At 39.3% G+C, this 18494-nt stretch overlaps 1 protein-coding gene across 3 annotated transcripts; it reads left to right on the forward strand.

The window, feature by feature from the left end:
• Positions 1–249: 249 nt before the first annotated feature.
• Positions 250–17765, forward strand: rab11fip4a (RAB11 family interacting protein 4 (class II) a). Of its 3 annotated transcripts, XM_004568621.3 has the most exons (15): positions 250–626; positions 6113–6200; positions 6653–6741; positions 9378–9523; positions 9633–9794; positions 10509–10643; positions 11529–11564; positions 11810–11918; positions 12252–12355; positions 12600–12740; positions 13428–13509; positions 13740–13877; positions 14007–14153; positions 15682–15825; positions 15906–17765. In XM_004568621.3, the coding sequence occupies exons 1-15, from the start codon at positions 474–476 to the stop codon at positions 16020–16022; spliced, it is 1791 nt and encodes a 596-aa protein (XP_004568678.1). In that variant the 5' UTR covers positions 250–473; the 3' UTR covers positions 16023–17765. The 3 variants fall into 3 exon arrangements, with proteins under 3 accessions (XP_004568678.1, XP_076739046.1, XP_023009191.1); XM_076882931.1 differs by lacking the exons at positions 250–626; positions 6113–6200; positions 6653–6741 and adding an exon at positions 7408–7562; XM_023153423.2 differs by lacking the exons at positions 250–626; positions 6113–6200; positions 6653–6741 and adding an exon at positions 8864–8991.
• The last annotated feature ends 729 nt before the right edge of the window (positions 17766–18494 follow it).

Consider the following 18494-nt stretch of genomic DNA (forward strand, 5'->3'; position numbering starts at 1 on the left):
ATACTAATTTTATGTTTAAATTAAGTCGACTTTTTTGTTTCCCAATGTTAATTAAATATTCTTATTGCTTAGTTTTCATGTGGTAGGCTAAATAGTCTTACATGGTATGATTGAGTATTTCAATCTTGTGTGTCATATAGTTCTTTTATTATTGGCCAAACTGGGCTTCCATACATTTTATACATTGTCGTCAAAAGCGGGAGGAAAGTGACAGCACACCTGGATTATGAATTAGCAACTGGCCTGTGACGTAATGCCTCGTGACGAACTCGTAAGTCGTCGCGTATTTCCGACACTCCTCGCGCCTCTTGAGCGTGCCGTGCTGCTTGTATAACAGTAGCGGTACCAGTCGGTCCGGCGGAGCTGAAGGCTGGGATGGTGATGGCGACCGTCGGAGTCGGTGTCTTGCAGTCCGTTTGATTGAGGAAAACCAGAATATAAGCTGTGTGTGTGTGCAGCGCGAAGCCTGTATAATGGAAGGACGTGCCTTTCCCGAACAAGAACAGCTCCTACAGTTTTTGAGGAGGCTCAAGGAGGTTTTCGACGTCTGTGACGAGGATGCTGACGGCTTCATCCGGGTGGAGCACTTGATGGACCTCGGTCTTCAATTCGGTCAAGGAGACGAGGTGAGAGGCTGGAAGGGACTGGGTAACAAAGGACAAATAGCACATCTGCATTCATATTCGTATAATGTTTCCAATATGGTGAATCTGTAATACGTGGAGCTTTTAACAACAGACAACCTGTCCTGCTTATTAACAGTCACAGGTGTGTTAGAGGTGCCAGCAGCTTATTTGCTGCGGTATGACATAGGACAGGCTACAGGAGACTTGACATCCTCGGTGGTGGCTGACATGCTTTGTCTTGCGTTTCCCATTCACTTAAACTGTTCCAGCCTCACAACATTAGGAAAGCTGAAGACTGACGACAATGGGGGCATTACAGCCTCTGTAAAATTAGAAAGCCTAATAATGCAGCTTTACTGCTTATAGCTACACTTTTATCAATGATGAAGGTCTTCTGTAATCCCCCCTCCCCAATAGGGGTTAACTAATACATCAGTCTCAGTGGCTGTATAAAGTCAGTGCGGGGGAAAACAATTCTGAAATCTGATTTTTGCAGCATCATAAAATACATTGCTTAATACAGGTGCTCTGATTTTGTCAGGATAAGAAACATGTTTGGCTATTTTAAAAACATAGTATTGTACAATATTGTAATATTATCCTAGATACTGACTGTACTAATAGAAGAAAGTGGGCAAATGCAGGATCCTGAGCAGTGCTTTGTTCTCCAGTCTGAATGTTTAGACTGGAGTGAAGAATTTCATTTGTCATTTAAACCTTGATAAGAAACATACAAAGTGAAATGGCTTTACATTCTGTGTGCAAGATCAGATATCAGCGTGTTTGTGTTGTTCCTAAAACACTGTGATAAATGTCGCCCTGAAACCTTCACTGCAGCTAAACAGTTTGTCCACACCTGGGACGAGCGTGTTTAAGGGGATTATGCCAGAAGGCCGAGCCACACGTAGATTTCCACACATAGTTACCGTGATTAACCATCGATGAGCCTTGCTTCAGTGGTCAGAGTTGATCCTGGAGATGCACCATATCTTTGTCATGCTTCTGACCCGTTGAGCTGTCAGGGAGCAGCTAATGAAAAATGTGATGCTATGTAACATTTTATTACAGCCCCAAATATGTGAAGTGATGTAGTATTTTATCAAAGAGTATTTAATATTTTCTGTAGCAGAATTATATAATTTTCCATATTGGATGATGATTTTTGTGTGCCATGATAATAACCCCAAGCAGGGCTATAGTCCCGAACCAGGGACCTAACTATATATATATACACACACACACACAGAGTAGATCTTCAATTTATTTAGAAATATGCTTGTTGTTGTTCAGGTTTACATAAATAAGAAAGCTATATAAATAATAACTGATGACTTTAAGTGGGCTTAGTCTGCAAGTGTTTCCAGTCCTTTGCTGATTGAGTTTACATATTTGAAAAGGTGGAGTGATGTCTGCTTGTGACTGTGGAGTTTGCTTTAAAGTGCAACAGCGGCTGAAAACCCAGGACACATCACTAAAAATAGCTCAGCCATGCTAAAATGAAGCTACTTCCTCATGTCGCTCCTCCCCTCGTGCACTTCCACTCATCTCTGTGCTTTGTCTCCATGGGAACGGGAGCTTCACTAGATCTCCGCAAGTGGATTGGTTGATTATTAAGTAATTAAATGATCTGCTCAGCTGCTCAAAACAACTCAGGAGAACACCAGCAGCTCTGCATTTCTGTTTGTTCCAGCAGCGTCTGTGGATCGTGGGTTATACACACATCCTGTATTATTTCATCATATTTTTGAAGACATATTTCTGTATGTTTTGTGTAGAAATTTACTGCTAAAGATGTACATTTTTATATTTTATCATCTAAAATAAACAAATCCTATTGTACTCATTTCGACCATACACCTGCATGCCTCTTTATTAGGTATACCTCGTTACTACTGGGTTGGATGTCATTTTGCCTTCAGAACTCCCGTAATCCTGCATGGCATAGAATTATCAAGGTGCAGGAAACTCCATGTTGACATGATAATATCACACAGTTGCTACAGATCCCCTATTCCACCCCATCCCACGCTCTATTGGACTGATATCTGGTGACGGTGTAGGCCATTTAAGTGCAATAAACTCCCTGTCATGTTCAAGAAACCAGTTTGAAATTTGTGACTTGTGTTGCATTCTGCTGCTCATAAAGTAATGCACATGATCAGCAACAACTCTCAGGTACAATGTAGGATTTATGCTCAGTTGCTACTAAAGGGCCAAAAGTCTCATAAGAAAATATTCCCACACTATTAAACTACCAATACCAACCTGAAGGCAGTGCAGGATGGATCCATGCTTTCATGTTGTTTATACAAAATTATGAGCCTACAATCTGAACGTCACGATTCGACCAGGCAATATTCTTATGATCTTCTGCTGTCCAGTTTTGGTGAGTCTGTGTGAACCGTATCCAGACTTTCCTGTTCTTAGCTGGCAGGACTCAGGCCATCTGGCACAAACAACCCTGTATGTTTGGAATCACTTAAATCACATTGCTTTCCCATTGTGGTACTCGATTAGGACTTAAGCAGGCTGTCTTTATCACATGTCTAAACACATTGAACTGCTGCCGTTCGATCTGATCAGATTATTTGCATTGATGTTCAGTTTGAACAGCTGTATCTAAGTGGCTGGTGAGTGTATGTGCATGCAACACTAATGTAGCTTTTTCATTGATCTGCTTCTGACCATAGATAATATAAAGGAGAATGTACCTATAGTAACACCCAGAGACACTAACAGCACAGAGATGAGCATTTCTGTCATCGCCACTTTGGTCTTTGAAAAATAGACGTGATGAGTGAGAGATCGCTCTTAGTAAGATTATGCATGCTTTGGTTAATGATATGTAATTGAATATACTCCAGTTATCCTCTTTTTGACAATTAGAATGATCAGAATTTACAAAATGAACTTCATGTTTTATTCAGCATGACCCAAAACGATTGGTTTATTCTTTTCAATGCAATATGTGAAAAACATGCTCATTTTAATACATAGGCCACCAATACTTCATTGCTGTTGATTTCTTTTTATACATACGAAAACACCTGATATCTTTTCATCTATGTCCACTCAACATGGCAGACTAAACTATTCATCACTTTAATGTGGACACGGCCAACTGGGATCTGGTGAGCTCTCTATTCTATATTTAGACGTTACTTTCTTCCCTCCTCTCACTGTTCTCTGAAGCGTTGCACATTTCATGTTAAGTAGATGGACACCACTATGTGAAACAAGTGCGACATTTATTAGCACAGAATCCCTCTTGTCGCAGTCGCTGGGTCTAATACGTTTCCTGGCTGAAAGCCTGACACTGAATCATTGTTGTTTTCCCCTTTGGCAGAATTATCTTCTCACTGTATGGTAAAAACTATTTTCAGACCAATTGGAAAGGTCTACCGCTGATGTACTGTGTTGTTAAATGTTTGTGAAACACAAAATCTGAGATATGAGAGCTGGCTGGCAAAGAGCACTCCACTCAGAGCTTTTATTTGGGGAAATTAAAAGCAGCATCCATAAACGTAATATGAATCCTTTTAGTTTATTAGCTTCTTGTACTTTTCTTTAGCCATTGAATACAATACTACATTTTATAGTCTTTGTAAAAACATGATATGAAATGTTTCAGCACTCTGAGCTGTATATTTCCATTTTCATCTCTCTTACTTTTTTATATTTTGCACGTTTGCACTATTTTAATGTACCCTGTAGTACTGTATGAAGGTACACGAATGAAAACTTATCTTTGTAAGGTACAGGAAGCGAAGCTAAAAGCGCCCCTAGTAGCAGCGCCCCTCTGTACCTAGTGACAGATCGAGGTACCTGTATAAGTACAATGAGGTGCTATATTTGTGTGGACTTGGTTCCCCAGTAGCCTCTCGTTGTCTTCCTTTGTTCTTGTTATTAGTTTGAGCTTGCAGCAGTCTCGTTACCCTGAGGTAAAATTAAATTATTGATAATTGTGTCAGGTTTGTGGTCTCGATCTAACTTTCCTCACATTTTTCTGATGCTACATAGAAAAAACACCTAATTTAAAAAAAAAGAAAAAAAAGAGTTTTAACCGTAATTTAAAGATGCCAAAGTAAGTTAGTGGGCTGCATTTCTATTGTGCTCTGTTGGCTGCAGTCTGTATTTCTGTTTTGAGTATTTGTTCCTGAAGCTCTCTCCTGTCTAACCGTCCTGTGAGTGTCAGATCCACAGTGGCGCTACTTTCTGGTTTTGTACAAAATACTGTTGTCATGGTTTTATTATATACATGCATTGAGTTTTGTTGGCATTGGATGGACCTTTTTTGTCTTTTGGATTAAAGTTGAAAATGAGGACCCAAGAGAGCCTCTCGTGAATTCTAATGCTGTAAGAGGTTTGTAGTGTCTGGTTTCTGCTCGTGTGACATTAAAGAGTCTTCAGGTTTTTGAAGTCAAACCAGGTAGACAGCTGCTGACGTTTACATTTAATCCTCTGTGATAACGTGACACTGAACTCCAGGACGTGTCCGTTTGTGCTTCTATAGATGCTGACATAACACAACTTGTCCCACAGTATACCCTCAGCTCTTAACTGGTTATTTTCATCTTTTTTATCCTCACTGAGAAAGCTGAGAGCAAGATCAAAGCCTGTGTCACAGAGTAGTTCCACCACTTTCCAGACCCGGAGCTATAATCCTCTTTTGACTTATTTCATCTTTGTGTCAACAGAACAGCGATCCTAAAAGCTTCTTTACTTTTACAAATAAAACTACAAATTTGTCACATTTTAGATTTTAGTTGTCAGAGTTGTCTCACTCCATTTGAGCCTCCAAGGGGCCACTCTGACATCTGACAGTCTATATCAGGGTAGTAGTAGTAGTACTGTCAGAGTACTCATTGTTGCATATGAGGATAAACATCCCAGATAATTTCTTTTTTCCAGGAAATTTTTCCTTTACAACATAGATTTTCAATTATTTTCATAAAATTTTTATATTTTTTATTTTTTTCAGTAATGTAGATACAAATAAATAGAAAAAAAGTGTTTTAAGTTCCATTTTGATGTATGAAGATAAAAAAAAAAAAAAAAACAGCCCTAATCTAAGGACATCAGTAATAGCTGTGCAGTTTATTATTAATTTTATGCAATAGGATGTTTCCTACTTTACCGTGGCTGGCATCTTCTGGAGGGGAAAACAGGGACTCGATACTTTTTATTCAGTCTGCCACTTTTTCCAGAAAAGTAGGATAAATCTGGAGTTCTTTGTGAAGTCGGCTGTTTGGTTTATGTAATCCGTAGTTACAGGCAGTCTTTGTGAACCTGGACCCTGGTGTCTCTTCAGACGCCTCTAACAGTAAAACGTGGTTGATGTACTTGTGTGAATCGTCTAATATTTTTCTATGCACACCTTTAAGATTTTTGCTGATGTCAGTTAACAAGGGTACGAGTTACCTTCTGTGTTTTTATTAAAGCGGGTTTCCTTTAGAAAAGGCTGACTTTACTTTTGTGTCTTGCAGGTGAAGAAGTTGACAAGGTACCTGGATCCTAACGCTCATGGGAAAATCAACTTCAAAGACTTTTGCCACGGAGTGTTTGCTATCAAAGGTGAGACATGGACTTTGATTGTCCTGCTCTCTGTCATGAGAAGATGTGTGAGCTTTGTAACTTTGTAACCTTGTCACATTTAGTTAAAGCTCGGTAAACTGTTTTCTACTATTTAGTTTTCTTGCTAAGCTAAGACAAACATCTGCTGACCTCACACTTGTGTTGTTTATACAGACATCATAGTGTTGTCAGCACTTTCATGTAACTGTCAGAATGGAAACAATCTGCTCCATACTCTTCTTCTAATGCTATATGGCCCATTTTACCTTGAAAATGACAAAAAGAGTTTGGATATTATAAAATGAAACATGTAAACATTGAAGATGATACCACTTTATTCACGTAGCTCAAATTACAACAAATATTCTTACTGGTTTTATTACAGAGGAAACATCTGCTTATGTTATTTCCCCTCTTATTATTTACTTTCCTCCCCACACTTGTCCTCCTAGGTTGTGAAGAAATAATGAAGATGACCGTGGGTCCTCGCAGCCATGCCTCCAGCCAGCCATCTGTCACAGACAATGGCTATATATACCAGGTGATTGGATCTTCAATGGTGCACATAATTCTGTGGCATGATGTGAAAACACACCCTGAAACGTCTCCGTTAATACTGCAAATTATTTTAAAGACACTTTTTAAAGTTTTTGTAAACTCAGATGTCAGAGTGAAAGTGGACATTGTTTACATGGAGTGAAACAGCAATAATTCAGCAGTGAAGCTAAGATCATCGATAACTGTTCATTTAGAACAGTGTTTCTCAAGGTTTAGATTTATATTCATAATAAATGAAAATCACGAGGCACTGATTTCTTACCTAAACACCAGAGTTTAAGTGTCAAAAATATGATATAGTGACTGACTTTTCAGAAACAATTTTTTTTATATAAACCTGTACTGCTGGGCTTCCATACAGCTCTGATGATGCTGCTGGTTCCTAGCATGTGTACTACCTTAAATATATCTCAATTATTTTTGTATCATAAATTTACTGTGTGAAATGTATGTTGCTGTGCGTGGCTGATTATGTCCCTCATAGAGATTAGCCTAACTGGATCGTTGCTTAGCAACAAGAGGATGAGCGAGACAAGAGCGAGACGGAGAGCGAGAGAGAGCGAGAGAGCCGAGGTGTGGTTTTGTCCCAGCTAAAGCTTCGCTGTGCTTTCTACATTACTGCTGGAGCTGCAGTCGTATTTATTTGTGTCTAAGCTCTGAGGACACTGAGCCTTCAGGCATTGGGAATACAGTAGATTTTTGTTTTTAGCTCCACCACAGCAGATGCATTCACACGTACACACTCATTAGTGTGATTTGTGACTTTGTATTGGAGATGAGTGAGATGGTGTCCACACTTATTTGGTAAGTTGCACGAATGTGTCAGACTAACTGATTTCTAACTTTTTGAAAGAGAAGATTAGTCCAATAAAGGAAAAGCACACAGACTGGCACAAAGCTTAAAGTTGTTTTTCATTTTATGTGGCGTTTCTGTGTGTGGATGAATTGGGATATATTATGTTATTTTGTGTGTATATATATATATAAATATATATACATATGCTCCCACACCCCTTCATCACAGACAAAAATGTGTTTAATTAATGAGTGAAAGGTGGGTAGCAGACCCTCAGATGCCATATTATGTCTGTCTTGTGTCTTTATATGTGAACATCCACAATCCAGCAGAATCCTAAGTAAGAACAGAGTATGGAGCCACTGCTTTTACTGGTAATGATGAGAAACTTGACTTTGTGTGTGTGAAAGAGCGCTTGGGTGTGACCTTGTCATGGTACTACAGTGGGGTTAAGCCAGACAGCAGCATGATTTATTAATAATATACTATCTGGGGCACGCTAACTCCCACATGATAAATCAGCCCAAGACACTACCTCAAATACAACTTCATCATATTCTGTTCAAATCATGAGAGCAGGTCAGAATACCAGCTGTACTGCTGTTTCTCTCTTAAAGCCGTCGCTTTGTGTCGCTGATTTAAACTCCCCTCTTTGCTTTAGTGATTTCTGGGGAAAATGTTTGGCTCACACCTAAAGCTAACCTTAATGCTAATCACAAAGGTCCAAACATTGGATATTGTTAGTAATATCCAATGTTTGGACAATTAAAGTCATCTTAAATATCTTGAGATCAAACTTAAACATCTGAAATTCTTTGAGTTTGTACGTCTCATACAGTTAGTATGTGATGGGGTATTGAAACAACAGTAGATTACAAGCAGAAACATTTTTAAATTTCTATTTAAACTGTGGTTTAACCCTTAAAACTTCATTGTTTGATTAAATCTGCTAAAATAAGCACAGGAAGGCAAGACTGATTTCTCTAAATAGCCTTTTAATAAATGTAGGCTGACATTCCTGGATCTTATTGCTGGATTCGTCTAAATGCAGTGGGATTCTTTCTAGTTTGAGGTCATCTTTGTATTAGGTTTCTTTTATTGATAGTATTTAGTTTTCTGTTTGTGTTGTTGCTGTTAATTCCTTTGTAATTTAAGTCTTGTCATTTTTGCCTTAATTTTTAGTTACTGGTTACCCTGAGCTTATTTTGGCTCCTCGTGTCTTATATCTAGTTGTCTTTCCCTTTCGTTACTTTATTGTGTGTGTATTTTGGCCTGTTTTCTTCCTTTAGCTACTTCCTGCCTTTACTTTGAAAGGTTCAGTTTTCCTGCCTCTCTTATTACCTGATTATTCTCAGCTGTTTTTTGTTCCCCAGCTGTTTTCATCGCCCCTCTTCACCTTTTGTGTTTTTACACACAGTGGTTCATGACAGTTTCCTTGTAAGCAAGATTATAATCTTCGCATTTTTTATTTGAAATGTATATTTCTAAGAACTATATATTAAGATGCTGATGATCCGTTGTTCAGTGTAATCAGTGACTAGGCACTGTATCGGACTTGTATCTCATGCATGATTTTAGCTGTTCTTTGAATAACTGTTTACTTGTGATTTTAGTAAACATCTCTGTGTGATGATGTGATTTTGAACTCAAGGGTTTCTGCTTTGAAATTGAAAAAAAAATGTAAAGTTAACTTATAATTCAATTTGTCCTGTTGAAGCGATGCCTTGTGTTGAAGTGTCTAATGTGACTGTTACTTCTATTTCTGAAGTCCTGTAAAGTTCGATTTTTAATCCTAATTCACATAATTTTTCTTGTATGTTCAGAATGGTGAGGCAAAGCTTGGTCCTCCAATTATCATGTGTACACGGTCCTACCAGGAAAGCACGTGTGCTGATGGCGAGTGCGACATGGACAGCAGCACTGAAAATGGCAACAGCTCTGACTCGCTTCACCCAACACGGCAACGCAGGTCAGTCATAACCAGTCTGAGTTGGGACTTTAGGAAGACTTAGAATTTCTTTTGATTGTGGGTTTGTTTTTTTCCCCTTTAATTGTTTTGTTTTGGAATGCAACCCTAGCCGCCTGATTGGCTCAGCGTCTGCGCCCGTCATCTCTAGAGAGGAGCAGTTTGAAGACTACGGTGAAGGGGAAGATGTAGATTTTACTCCCAGCAGCCCTTGCCCTGAAGAAGAAACACGAACAAATGGTTTCTCAGATCTTGGATCCTCGCTTCCCTCCAGGTTGGTGTCTGATGAGAAGGAAGCACTCCCTTAATCGTATGCACACGCAGAATTACATACAAACATATCTTAAGACCCAGTTTTCATGCAGAAAAAGACAAATCAGACTTTTTGGCTGTTTACTTGTCCTAAAGAGAAAAGCACAGGGCTGTTAACAATGGGCCTGTTTGATTTGAATGCAATACATTGTTTTAGACAGTACTGCAAGTTTTCTGAACCATGGCTTGAAAAAGTAGAGCAGGGGTGTCAAACTCAAATACACAGTGGGCCAAAGTTCAAAACTGGAACAAAGTCGCGGGCTAACGTTAATATTTATTGAAATATATTTATTCCTCCAGATTTAAGAATGAATCTTTTCTTATGGACTCAAACACGTTTTGCTGAAAAACTGAATATGGAACAAGCAAAGCTTAATACTAAACAATATATATATTAGCTGTATAATACCAGTAGGCCAGCTCTGATAGTATTTTTGGTATGGCTTCACGGGCCAAATGTAATTAGGCTGCGGACCAAATTTGGCCCGCGGGCCACAGTTTGACACCTATGAAGTAGAGACTGGAAGACATTTCATTGACGCATGCCAATGTGCTCTGCAGACATTGCAAATATCTATAGCTAACAGCAAGAAGCTGACTTTCACTTTTTCAGACATGCTTATTTATATTTGATTATATATGTGGACATTAATCAATTCATTCTTTATAATTCCAGTGCTGGCCACACCCCTCAAAAGATGCGGCAGCTGTATAACAGTGAGCTGCTGGACATCTACTGTTCGCAGTGCTGCAAGAAAGTGAATCTACTCAATGACTTGGAGGCTCGACTGAGAAACCTCAAGGCCAACAGGTGGAGCACACATTCACTGATGTTCATTTCTGGGAGTGACCTGGAACTGTCTTCATCCTAAGACTGAATGAATTTCAGATTTTTAAAAAAGAAAAAATGGTGTGTGTTCATCATTGGGGTATCACACTACTCAGCCTTGAGCCCCGGGTCCAAGAGGACCAACGTGGCTACCATGCTAACCGTGGAACACCTGATTACCCTTTCAAGACAGGGAAGCACTTCCGAGTATGAGGCCTTCATTTTCAGTGAGAAAACGGTGGATTCGACCCTCTGGGATTAGATAGAGATGTTTCAAGTACGCTGCAGTCTTGTTCGTAAGACTGATGGTGTAGCATCAGTGCTAATGCAGGCAGGGAGGAGAGAGCTTAGCCTAAAAGATCAAGCTTTAATTTACCAGTCAGTATAGCACATTCGTACAGTTATCTATTTTTTTGGAGCTATTGGTAATGGTAATGACTCTTGCTGCCTCAGCATCGCCCTAATGTCACAAAGCTTGGATTAGCTGTCTTAGCCATCCAGCTAAATCCCCTCTTATTCATTCTTGGCATCAGATGCTGCATCCACATCAAAGGGTGAGCTCGAGTTGTTGCTATAGCAACTGTATCCCAATGTGGCGGGATGACTGGTTGTGAGTTTTTGTGTCTTGTGTGCGAACAGCAATACAGCTGAAACAAGAACACTGACTGTGGTTAAAACTGTATCGTATGGCAACCACAGAAGAACATTGTTTGAAACCACTGTGTGAATGAAAGCAGAGGTGTCATTGCACTAATTTTACTACCAGCAAATAGAGTTGTAGCAAAGGCTTTTGGATTATTAAAATGGATAGTTGAAGCCTGTGTTACTGTCAGTATGTGTGACTCGGTTCCTCTCCTGTTTTTTCAGTCCTAACAGGAAGATTTCCAGCACGGCATTTGGACGGTGAGTGACCTGACGTTCTTACAAAGCGCCTTTTTAAATTCTTGCTGCTCTAAATCATCTGTGCACTGTAGATATCATAAACTGTTGCTTAGTTTTGGCATCTTTCTCGTTACAATATAAAAAATGCAGCCACTGAAGAACATGGTGGTAGTAGACACTAATGCAAAGCATATACGGGATTTACATGTTTATGCAGTGTAAATATGATGTCTCCTGTTTCTCGGGTGTTTTCTCTCTCCCTGCAGTCAGCTGTTCCAGGCCAATCACAGCGTGTTTGGGTCCAGTCAGGGCAGCAGCACAGAGGATCTGTTCACAGACAGTATCGACTCCTGTGACCTTGACATCACAGAGAAAGTAAACACATAATAATCTTCACCTGCTGGATGATCCTCTAGCTCATAGCACATCTCCAGAGCAGAACAAGGACTACTGTCACAAACTAAGAGTCTAACTGGTGAAGCAGCAGCCTCGTTTTAGCTAATGAAAAATAAAAACAATGCTGAAATAAATTGAAGTCTGTGAGGTGGGGAAAATAGTGTTAGTGTGTAGGAGGATGGATCAATTTAAAACGGGCGATTGATCTCCTGTTAACAACGAGCTGTGTAGAGGCATACTGGGAATGTCTGTATGCAAATGAAGAAGATGCTCTTTAACCTTTAGGCCTTACCTGTGTGATGTGTCACTCAGGTCAGCTACCTGGAGAAAAAGGTGACCGAACTGGAAAGTGACAGTCTGGCCAACAATGACCTCAAGTCTAAACTCAAGCATGACAACACCCACCTTGTGCACAGGTAAGAATACTTGAGCTGAGTGGGTGCTTTGGCTGGGTTTGGTTCCTGTACAAAAAGGCGTGGTGTTTATTTTCATACAAATAACATTAATTGCACCTGTTTGATCATTCTTTACAAGTGGTGCAGATATGAGATATATGTGATGTGAATTAGTCCATAGATCTTATATAATCCTGTGCAGCATTTTGGTTCTAGCTGACTAGTCTGTACCAGTCTGAATGACCTCTGTGTTTTTGCTTCCAAGGGTTCATGAGCTAGAGGAGCAGGTGAAGGATGCAGAGACAAAGTCTGCAGAGAGTCTCAAAGAAGAGGTGAAGAAACACCGGGAGGCTTACACCAAGATGGAGAGAGATAGAAACACAGAGATAGAGCTGCTCTGTAACAGGTAAACTAACCAGAAATTTACCTGAAGGGAAGTTTCCCCCATAATCCAACTCCTAAACAGGCTGGTGCTAGATTTGGCTCTGATACAAGATCAACTACACATCTGCTGTTAAGGCAGGCATTCTGTAACCATAAACTACCACAGACACTGATTGGCTGTAGGTCTCATGAAATGAAACTGCTGTTAGCCTTGTTACCCTGCCGTTGCCTGCTATTAAGACAGGAAATAAGGAAATGTGCAGCGCAAATTTACAAGCTGCTGTGCTGATCAAAGACGGTCAGCGTTCTGGCACTTTAAAAACACCAAGCCTTACTCATGTCTTTTAACCTCCTAGGGCCTGGCGTCCATATATGTGGACATCACATTTTGGGTTGTCGGGCCCTTGTAGAGCCCTTGTGCTCTACAAGGGCCTAATATCCGCTTACAGGGACATTATACTGCCACTTCTATCAACATTTAAAACAAATGTCCTCATTTTTGGATCTCATTTTTCTCAGAAACAAAAATCTGGTAAAAAAACAATACAAAACAGGTAATTCTTTTTATATTCATCAGGTCTCAATCAGCCCAAATAGCAAAGAGAAATTGAAAATGCATGCCATGAAAGAGTTCAGGTCTTAGGAGGTTAAAGTTCACTGGGGTACCTGTGATACCAAACTAAAGCTGTTTGCGTTTGTTCACCCTAAGGTTACAGCAGTTAGAAGAAGAGAATACAGAGATGAAGTTGAATGTGTGCAGACTCAAGTCTCAGACTGAAAAAATGGATCAGGTATGCTGAAGTATCTTCCTGTGTCATCATGATGTAATCCTTTTATTATTTTATATAAACTTCATGAGTAGTTTCACCTTGACAAGCTTTTTTCTTTTAGTTTGTCTGTACTCATCTTGGTTGCTGCTAGGTTTCCATATCTCAAATGTTGCGAATTTTCCTACATATATCATAAAAACATGAGTGTTTCTTTTTCTCAGCCACTGTTTCCTGACTTGTGTATTTTGCAGGAGAAGCAGAGGGTGACAGACAAACTGGAGGACACTAGTTTGAGGCTGAAAGATGAGATGGACCTGTACAGGAAGATAATGGACAAGCTCTGGCAAAACCGCCACGAGTTTCAGAAGGAAAAAGAGTCCATGCAGGAGGTGAGACACTCCTCCCAGGCAATCATTTCTATGAAAATAACTTCATTTCCCACTGTAGTCACCAGGTAAGATAAGAAAAGGTTAATGTGGAACATGTTAGAGTTGTTTGACCGACTGTTTTGTCTGCAGCTGATTGATGATCTCCGTCGGGAGCTCGAGTATCTGCAGTTGTTTAAACTGGAGATGGAACATCCTGGGAAAGGCAAGGGGCTGTCTGAGTTTAACGCCAAAACCAGGGAGATGGAAATGGAACATGAAGTGAAGAGACTGAAACAGGTCCACACAGAACACACTCATCCTTGTTTTTCCTCATTGCAGAAAAGACTTTCTCTTCTACTTTTAATTCCACAATGGTCAGATTTGTGTCATTTCATTTATTTCTATTTAATCCACACAAAAAATAAATTCTTGAAACATGCATATATCCAAACAAGGAGCTGCTTGAGCCCCGTTAATGTCTATTGGGAAGTAGCATACTGAAGTAGAACTCCCAAACCTGTGTTGATACACTGATGGATCGCTCAGTCCTGCTAACTTTACTTTGCTGTGTAAAAGTCCCATTCTGACCACCTGTAACGTGCGCTCCATTTCGTAACTGCTCTCACATCAATTTCGGTTTCAAACTTTTATGTTTATGTTGAGCTGCAGAGAAGCCAAATATTAGTCTTTAGTTGTAAAGTCCACAGCAAGCCCAAAGGCGCTTTGTCAGGTCAGAAATGCTCTCTGTTGTGTCCTTGTCTGTTTTTCTCTTCCCAACAGTCACAGGGTAATCTCCAGTGTTGGGCAAGTTACTTTGAAAAAGTAATTAGTTGTAGTTACTTTTTTGAAGAAGTAACTAGTAACTTAGTTACAATATTATAAAAGTAACTAATTACTAGGAAAAGTAACTATTGCGTTATGGTTAACCCTCTGGGGTGGCTGTTTTTGACTACTTTTGATTTTACCGCTTTAAAAAGTGTTTACCTCGCCTTGTTTGGTATCGTTCTTTTCAGCACAACGTCACATGTCTGAATTTACAGTTTGTTTGTTTTTTCATTTTGAAATACTGCATTAGCACAATTGATCCGAAATCAGACAAAAAACAGAGTAGAAAAAAAGTTGCATTTTTTACTGTAGCAACCACAAACGAATCATTTTCATAATTTGAAATGCAAATATACATTGTAAACTTTACAAATCTATGCACAAGTTTTGCAAACCACAAAATTGTATGCAGCTATTTACCTAAAAAAAAATTAACCATTTCAAACTATTTACAGAACAATCAGGTGTTCTACATCAATCTAGATGCCACACAAACTATTTGTGCAAAAATAATTTCTGTCCACCATGAGATAAAGGAGAACATCACAGGCCTGATACCTGCAGGCCTGACAACAGGTGTATCACTCGTCCTGTTTTCTACCTGGAGACAGCGTTTATACTGTTATCTGCCTTTGGTGGCTTTATGGCAGCAACTCATTGTTCTGACACACACAGCAAAACTATCCACTACACTACACACTAACTGGGATTTGCTATGTCATCTTAAATTGGTCATGTGATTGGTTTAACCATGACTACTCTATTCTTTCTCAGCCAATCAGCAGTACCTGTGCGATTGTTTCGCGCCCCCCCCCCCCCCCCCCCCCAAGTGTATGTGATGTTTGGAGGGAGAGTGAGACATACACCCACAGTCAAAGGCAGGCAATCCTAATCACATGTAATGGATATGGCTCGGTTATATTTGTGAGATTTTTCAAGCTCACTGCTTTCTCAAATTCACACACACATCGAGTCAGGACCGGGTCCTTTGTGTCTGTAGGAGAACCACAAGCTGCGCGATCAAAACGACGACCTGAACGCTCAGATTCTCAGTCTGAGCTTGTACGAGGCCAAGAACCTGTTCTCCTGTCAAACCAAGGCCCAGTGCCTGGCAGCTGAGATTGACAACGCTTCCAGAGATGAGGTTGGTCTGTTACTGTTGGTTGGATGAAATGGTTATTCTTGATATAACTGCGCTTGTAATGCATTCCTCTTCTCGCTCAGCTTGTGGATGCTTTGAAGGAGCAGGAGGAGATCAACCTGCGTCTGAGGCAGTACATGGACAAAATCATTTTGGCCATTCTCGACCACAATCCTTCCATCCTGGAGATCAAGAATTAAACACAATGCACATTTGTATTAGTGAAGCTGTGCTGATCTACCGTTACCTTTAGTCCGTAAAGTTGTAATCCATAACATTCCTGTCCTGGCTGAAGCTGATGGAGCTGCTTACGCTACAGACAAACACATTCGCATTGTTCACTCAGTGATGTTTTTTTTCACAGATATTGTGCACGTTTGGTCCCCCCTGTGAGATGTAAATCTTAAGCTGCAGTACAAAATGCAGGAAATGTTCTGTTGGTGGACATAAATATTTTTTCCTGCTGAACTGCAGCAAACAGTTCACATTAAAGCTTTCCTGCATTTCAGCATCAACTCTTTGGGTATCATTGCTTTTACTTGGAAGGTGACACTAACCCTGGATATTTAATCCCTTTAATGTGTGACCACTTTGAATCTGGTAACACATTTTAATGTGTGGATGTTACCACAAATTACTGATAATGCAATAAATGGGCAGTTTTTGGTTTGGGTACAATCAGAATCTGATGTCACTAAAAAGTTAAGGATTACAACTTTACATTGCAGCTAACATTCTGAATGTTTGACACTTGCACACAAATGTATGTACATTACCACAGCAGCTGGTCTCCACATCCACCCGAAGTAAACTCCTCTTTATAAGGAATCACTGTAGAGCAACTTTGCCATTTTAATCTTATCCACCGATGTTTATCACTGTATGTTTGAAAGTACATAAAAGAAAAGCATCTTTCCTGTATGTTATGTAATTTGGACAACTGTCTTTGACTCACAGGCACCAAGTGGAAAACAGATTTAAGAAGTGAAGCAAATAAAATGGGAAGGTGAACCGTTTCTGTAGTAAAATCAGAAACGAGTTGTTCTGTAGAGATTGTAGATAGCTACACAGTACATGAACACTGATGTAAGCCTTTCTGGTGACACTCAACTTTTCAGTTCTTGTGATCATTTGATTGCGTTTCTAACCCTTTAATTTAGCTGTTTGAACACAGCCGAATGTTTACATTGAACCATATGCTTTTATATCGGTTTTCAGTAGTAGTTCCAAATGTTAATGTCACTAACTACATGAAGCCTTTGCTTTCTGAAGACTTTTCACTATAGAGATATTTAAAGGTGCCAATGAACAGAATTATGTGCCAAATCATTTGTTTTCCACAAATAATCTAGTAGATGAAGAGCATCATACTGCAGAGCTGGATGGCTTACATGTACTTGTATATTAGCCAAATTAGCATGTGTATCTATGAATCCAGAACTGTAACATGCATTTATTAATAAATGTGTAGAAATGTGCGCACATCATAAAAACTGCAAGTCCAGATCGTGTCGTGCTGTTCTGATCTGAGCTTATTCCAAATTTTCTCACCAAATATGAAAATATTCAGGTTCAGGAAATTGTATTTAGCTTTGCAAGGAAATGAATACATGTGACACATGTGAAGCTCGAGGATTTTAACAGTGTGAACTAATGATGTTCTTTGCATTGAATATAGATTACAAGAAAACTCTGTGGGGCACCTTTAAAATCAGGTTCTGCACTGTAGCCCAACTATGAAAGCACATAGCACGTGATATAGTAACACACTTGTTTCGTAGGCAAAGTTTATATACCTGGAACAATGATTTTAAAATAGGGTGTAAACATTCTTGTTCTGTCAAAATTCACATGTTCACATTGATTTCTTTTATTTTTGTACCACACATGGAGCAATGGGTGACTAGATGTGTAAATAAAATCCATTCGCTTAGCACCACAAAGTTGGTCCTGGTTGCTTATTCGTAGTCTTCTTGTCTTGTTACTGGGTACAAAGTAACAAATATGTTAATGCAGGTGTGATGTCATGTTGTACACAGAATGATAGGAATTCTGTCCAACCTCAGTTGGGACATACATACAGTCACTTTAATATATTTAATGAAGTCATGTGAATTATTAACTGGGGGTTTGTCCCCACGTTACAGCGTTGAAATTTGATTCCTTTTGGGTATTCTTTTTCTTTTTAGCACTCATTTTTACATACAGGAACTGGTCACATGTAAGCATATTTAAGCTCTGTGAAAGCTGCAACTAAGTCACCATATCTAAATAACAGGATTTATTCTGAACAAGTTTGGGCATTAATATCATTTGGTCTTATTTATGTTGGAGTTTCAATAGCAGAATCCCTTAAAAAATTGTATACATATTAAATGGGTTCTGTTTTCCTATTTAAACTATGAGGGATCAAAATTACTGGAAATTACTTGTAGGCCTGTAACTTGGACCATTTACATACGAAGGTAAAATTTAGTGTGGCTTTGTTAGTTTTAGTAAATAAGTTAATTACGTTAAATGAAATACTGTCATGTTTATTACTCAAAAAGATTCAAAGAAACACTTAAAAAGTATTTCTCATGTAATTATAAAACAAGTCCTCAAAAAGTTGATATTGTTTTGGCAGCTGTTGGGTCATTTCGTTCTCAAAAAATTACACACACTGCATTATG

Source organism: Maylandia zebra, linkage group LG4 (assembly GCF_041146795.1).
Source record: "Maylandia zebra isolate NMK-2024a linkage group LG4, Mzebra_GT3a, whole genome shotgun sequence".
NCBI classification, from domain to species: Eukaryota; Metazoa; Chordata; class Actinopteri; order Cichliformes; family Cichlidae; genus Maylandia; species Maylandia zebra.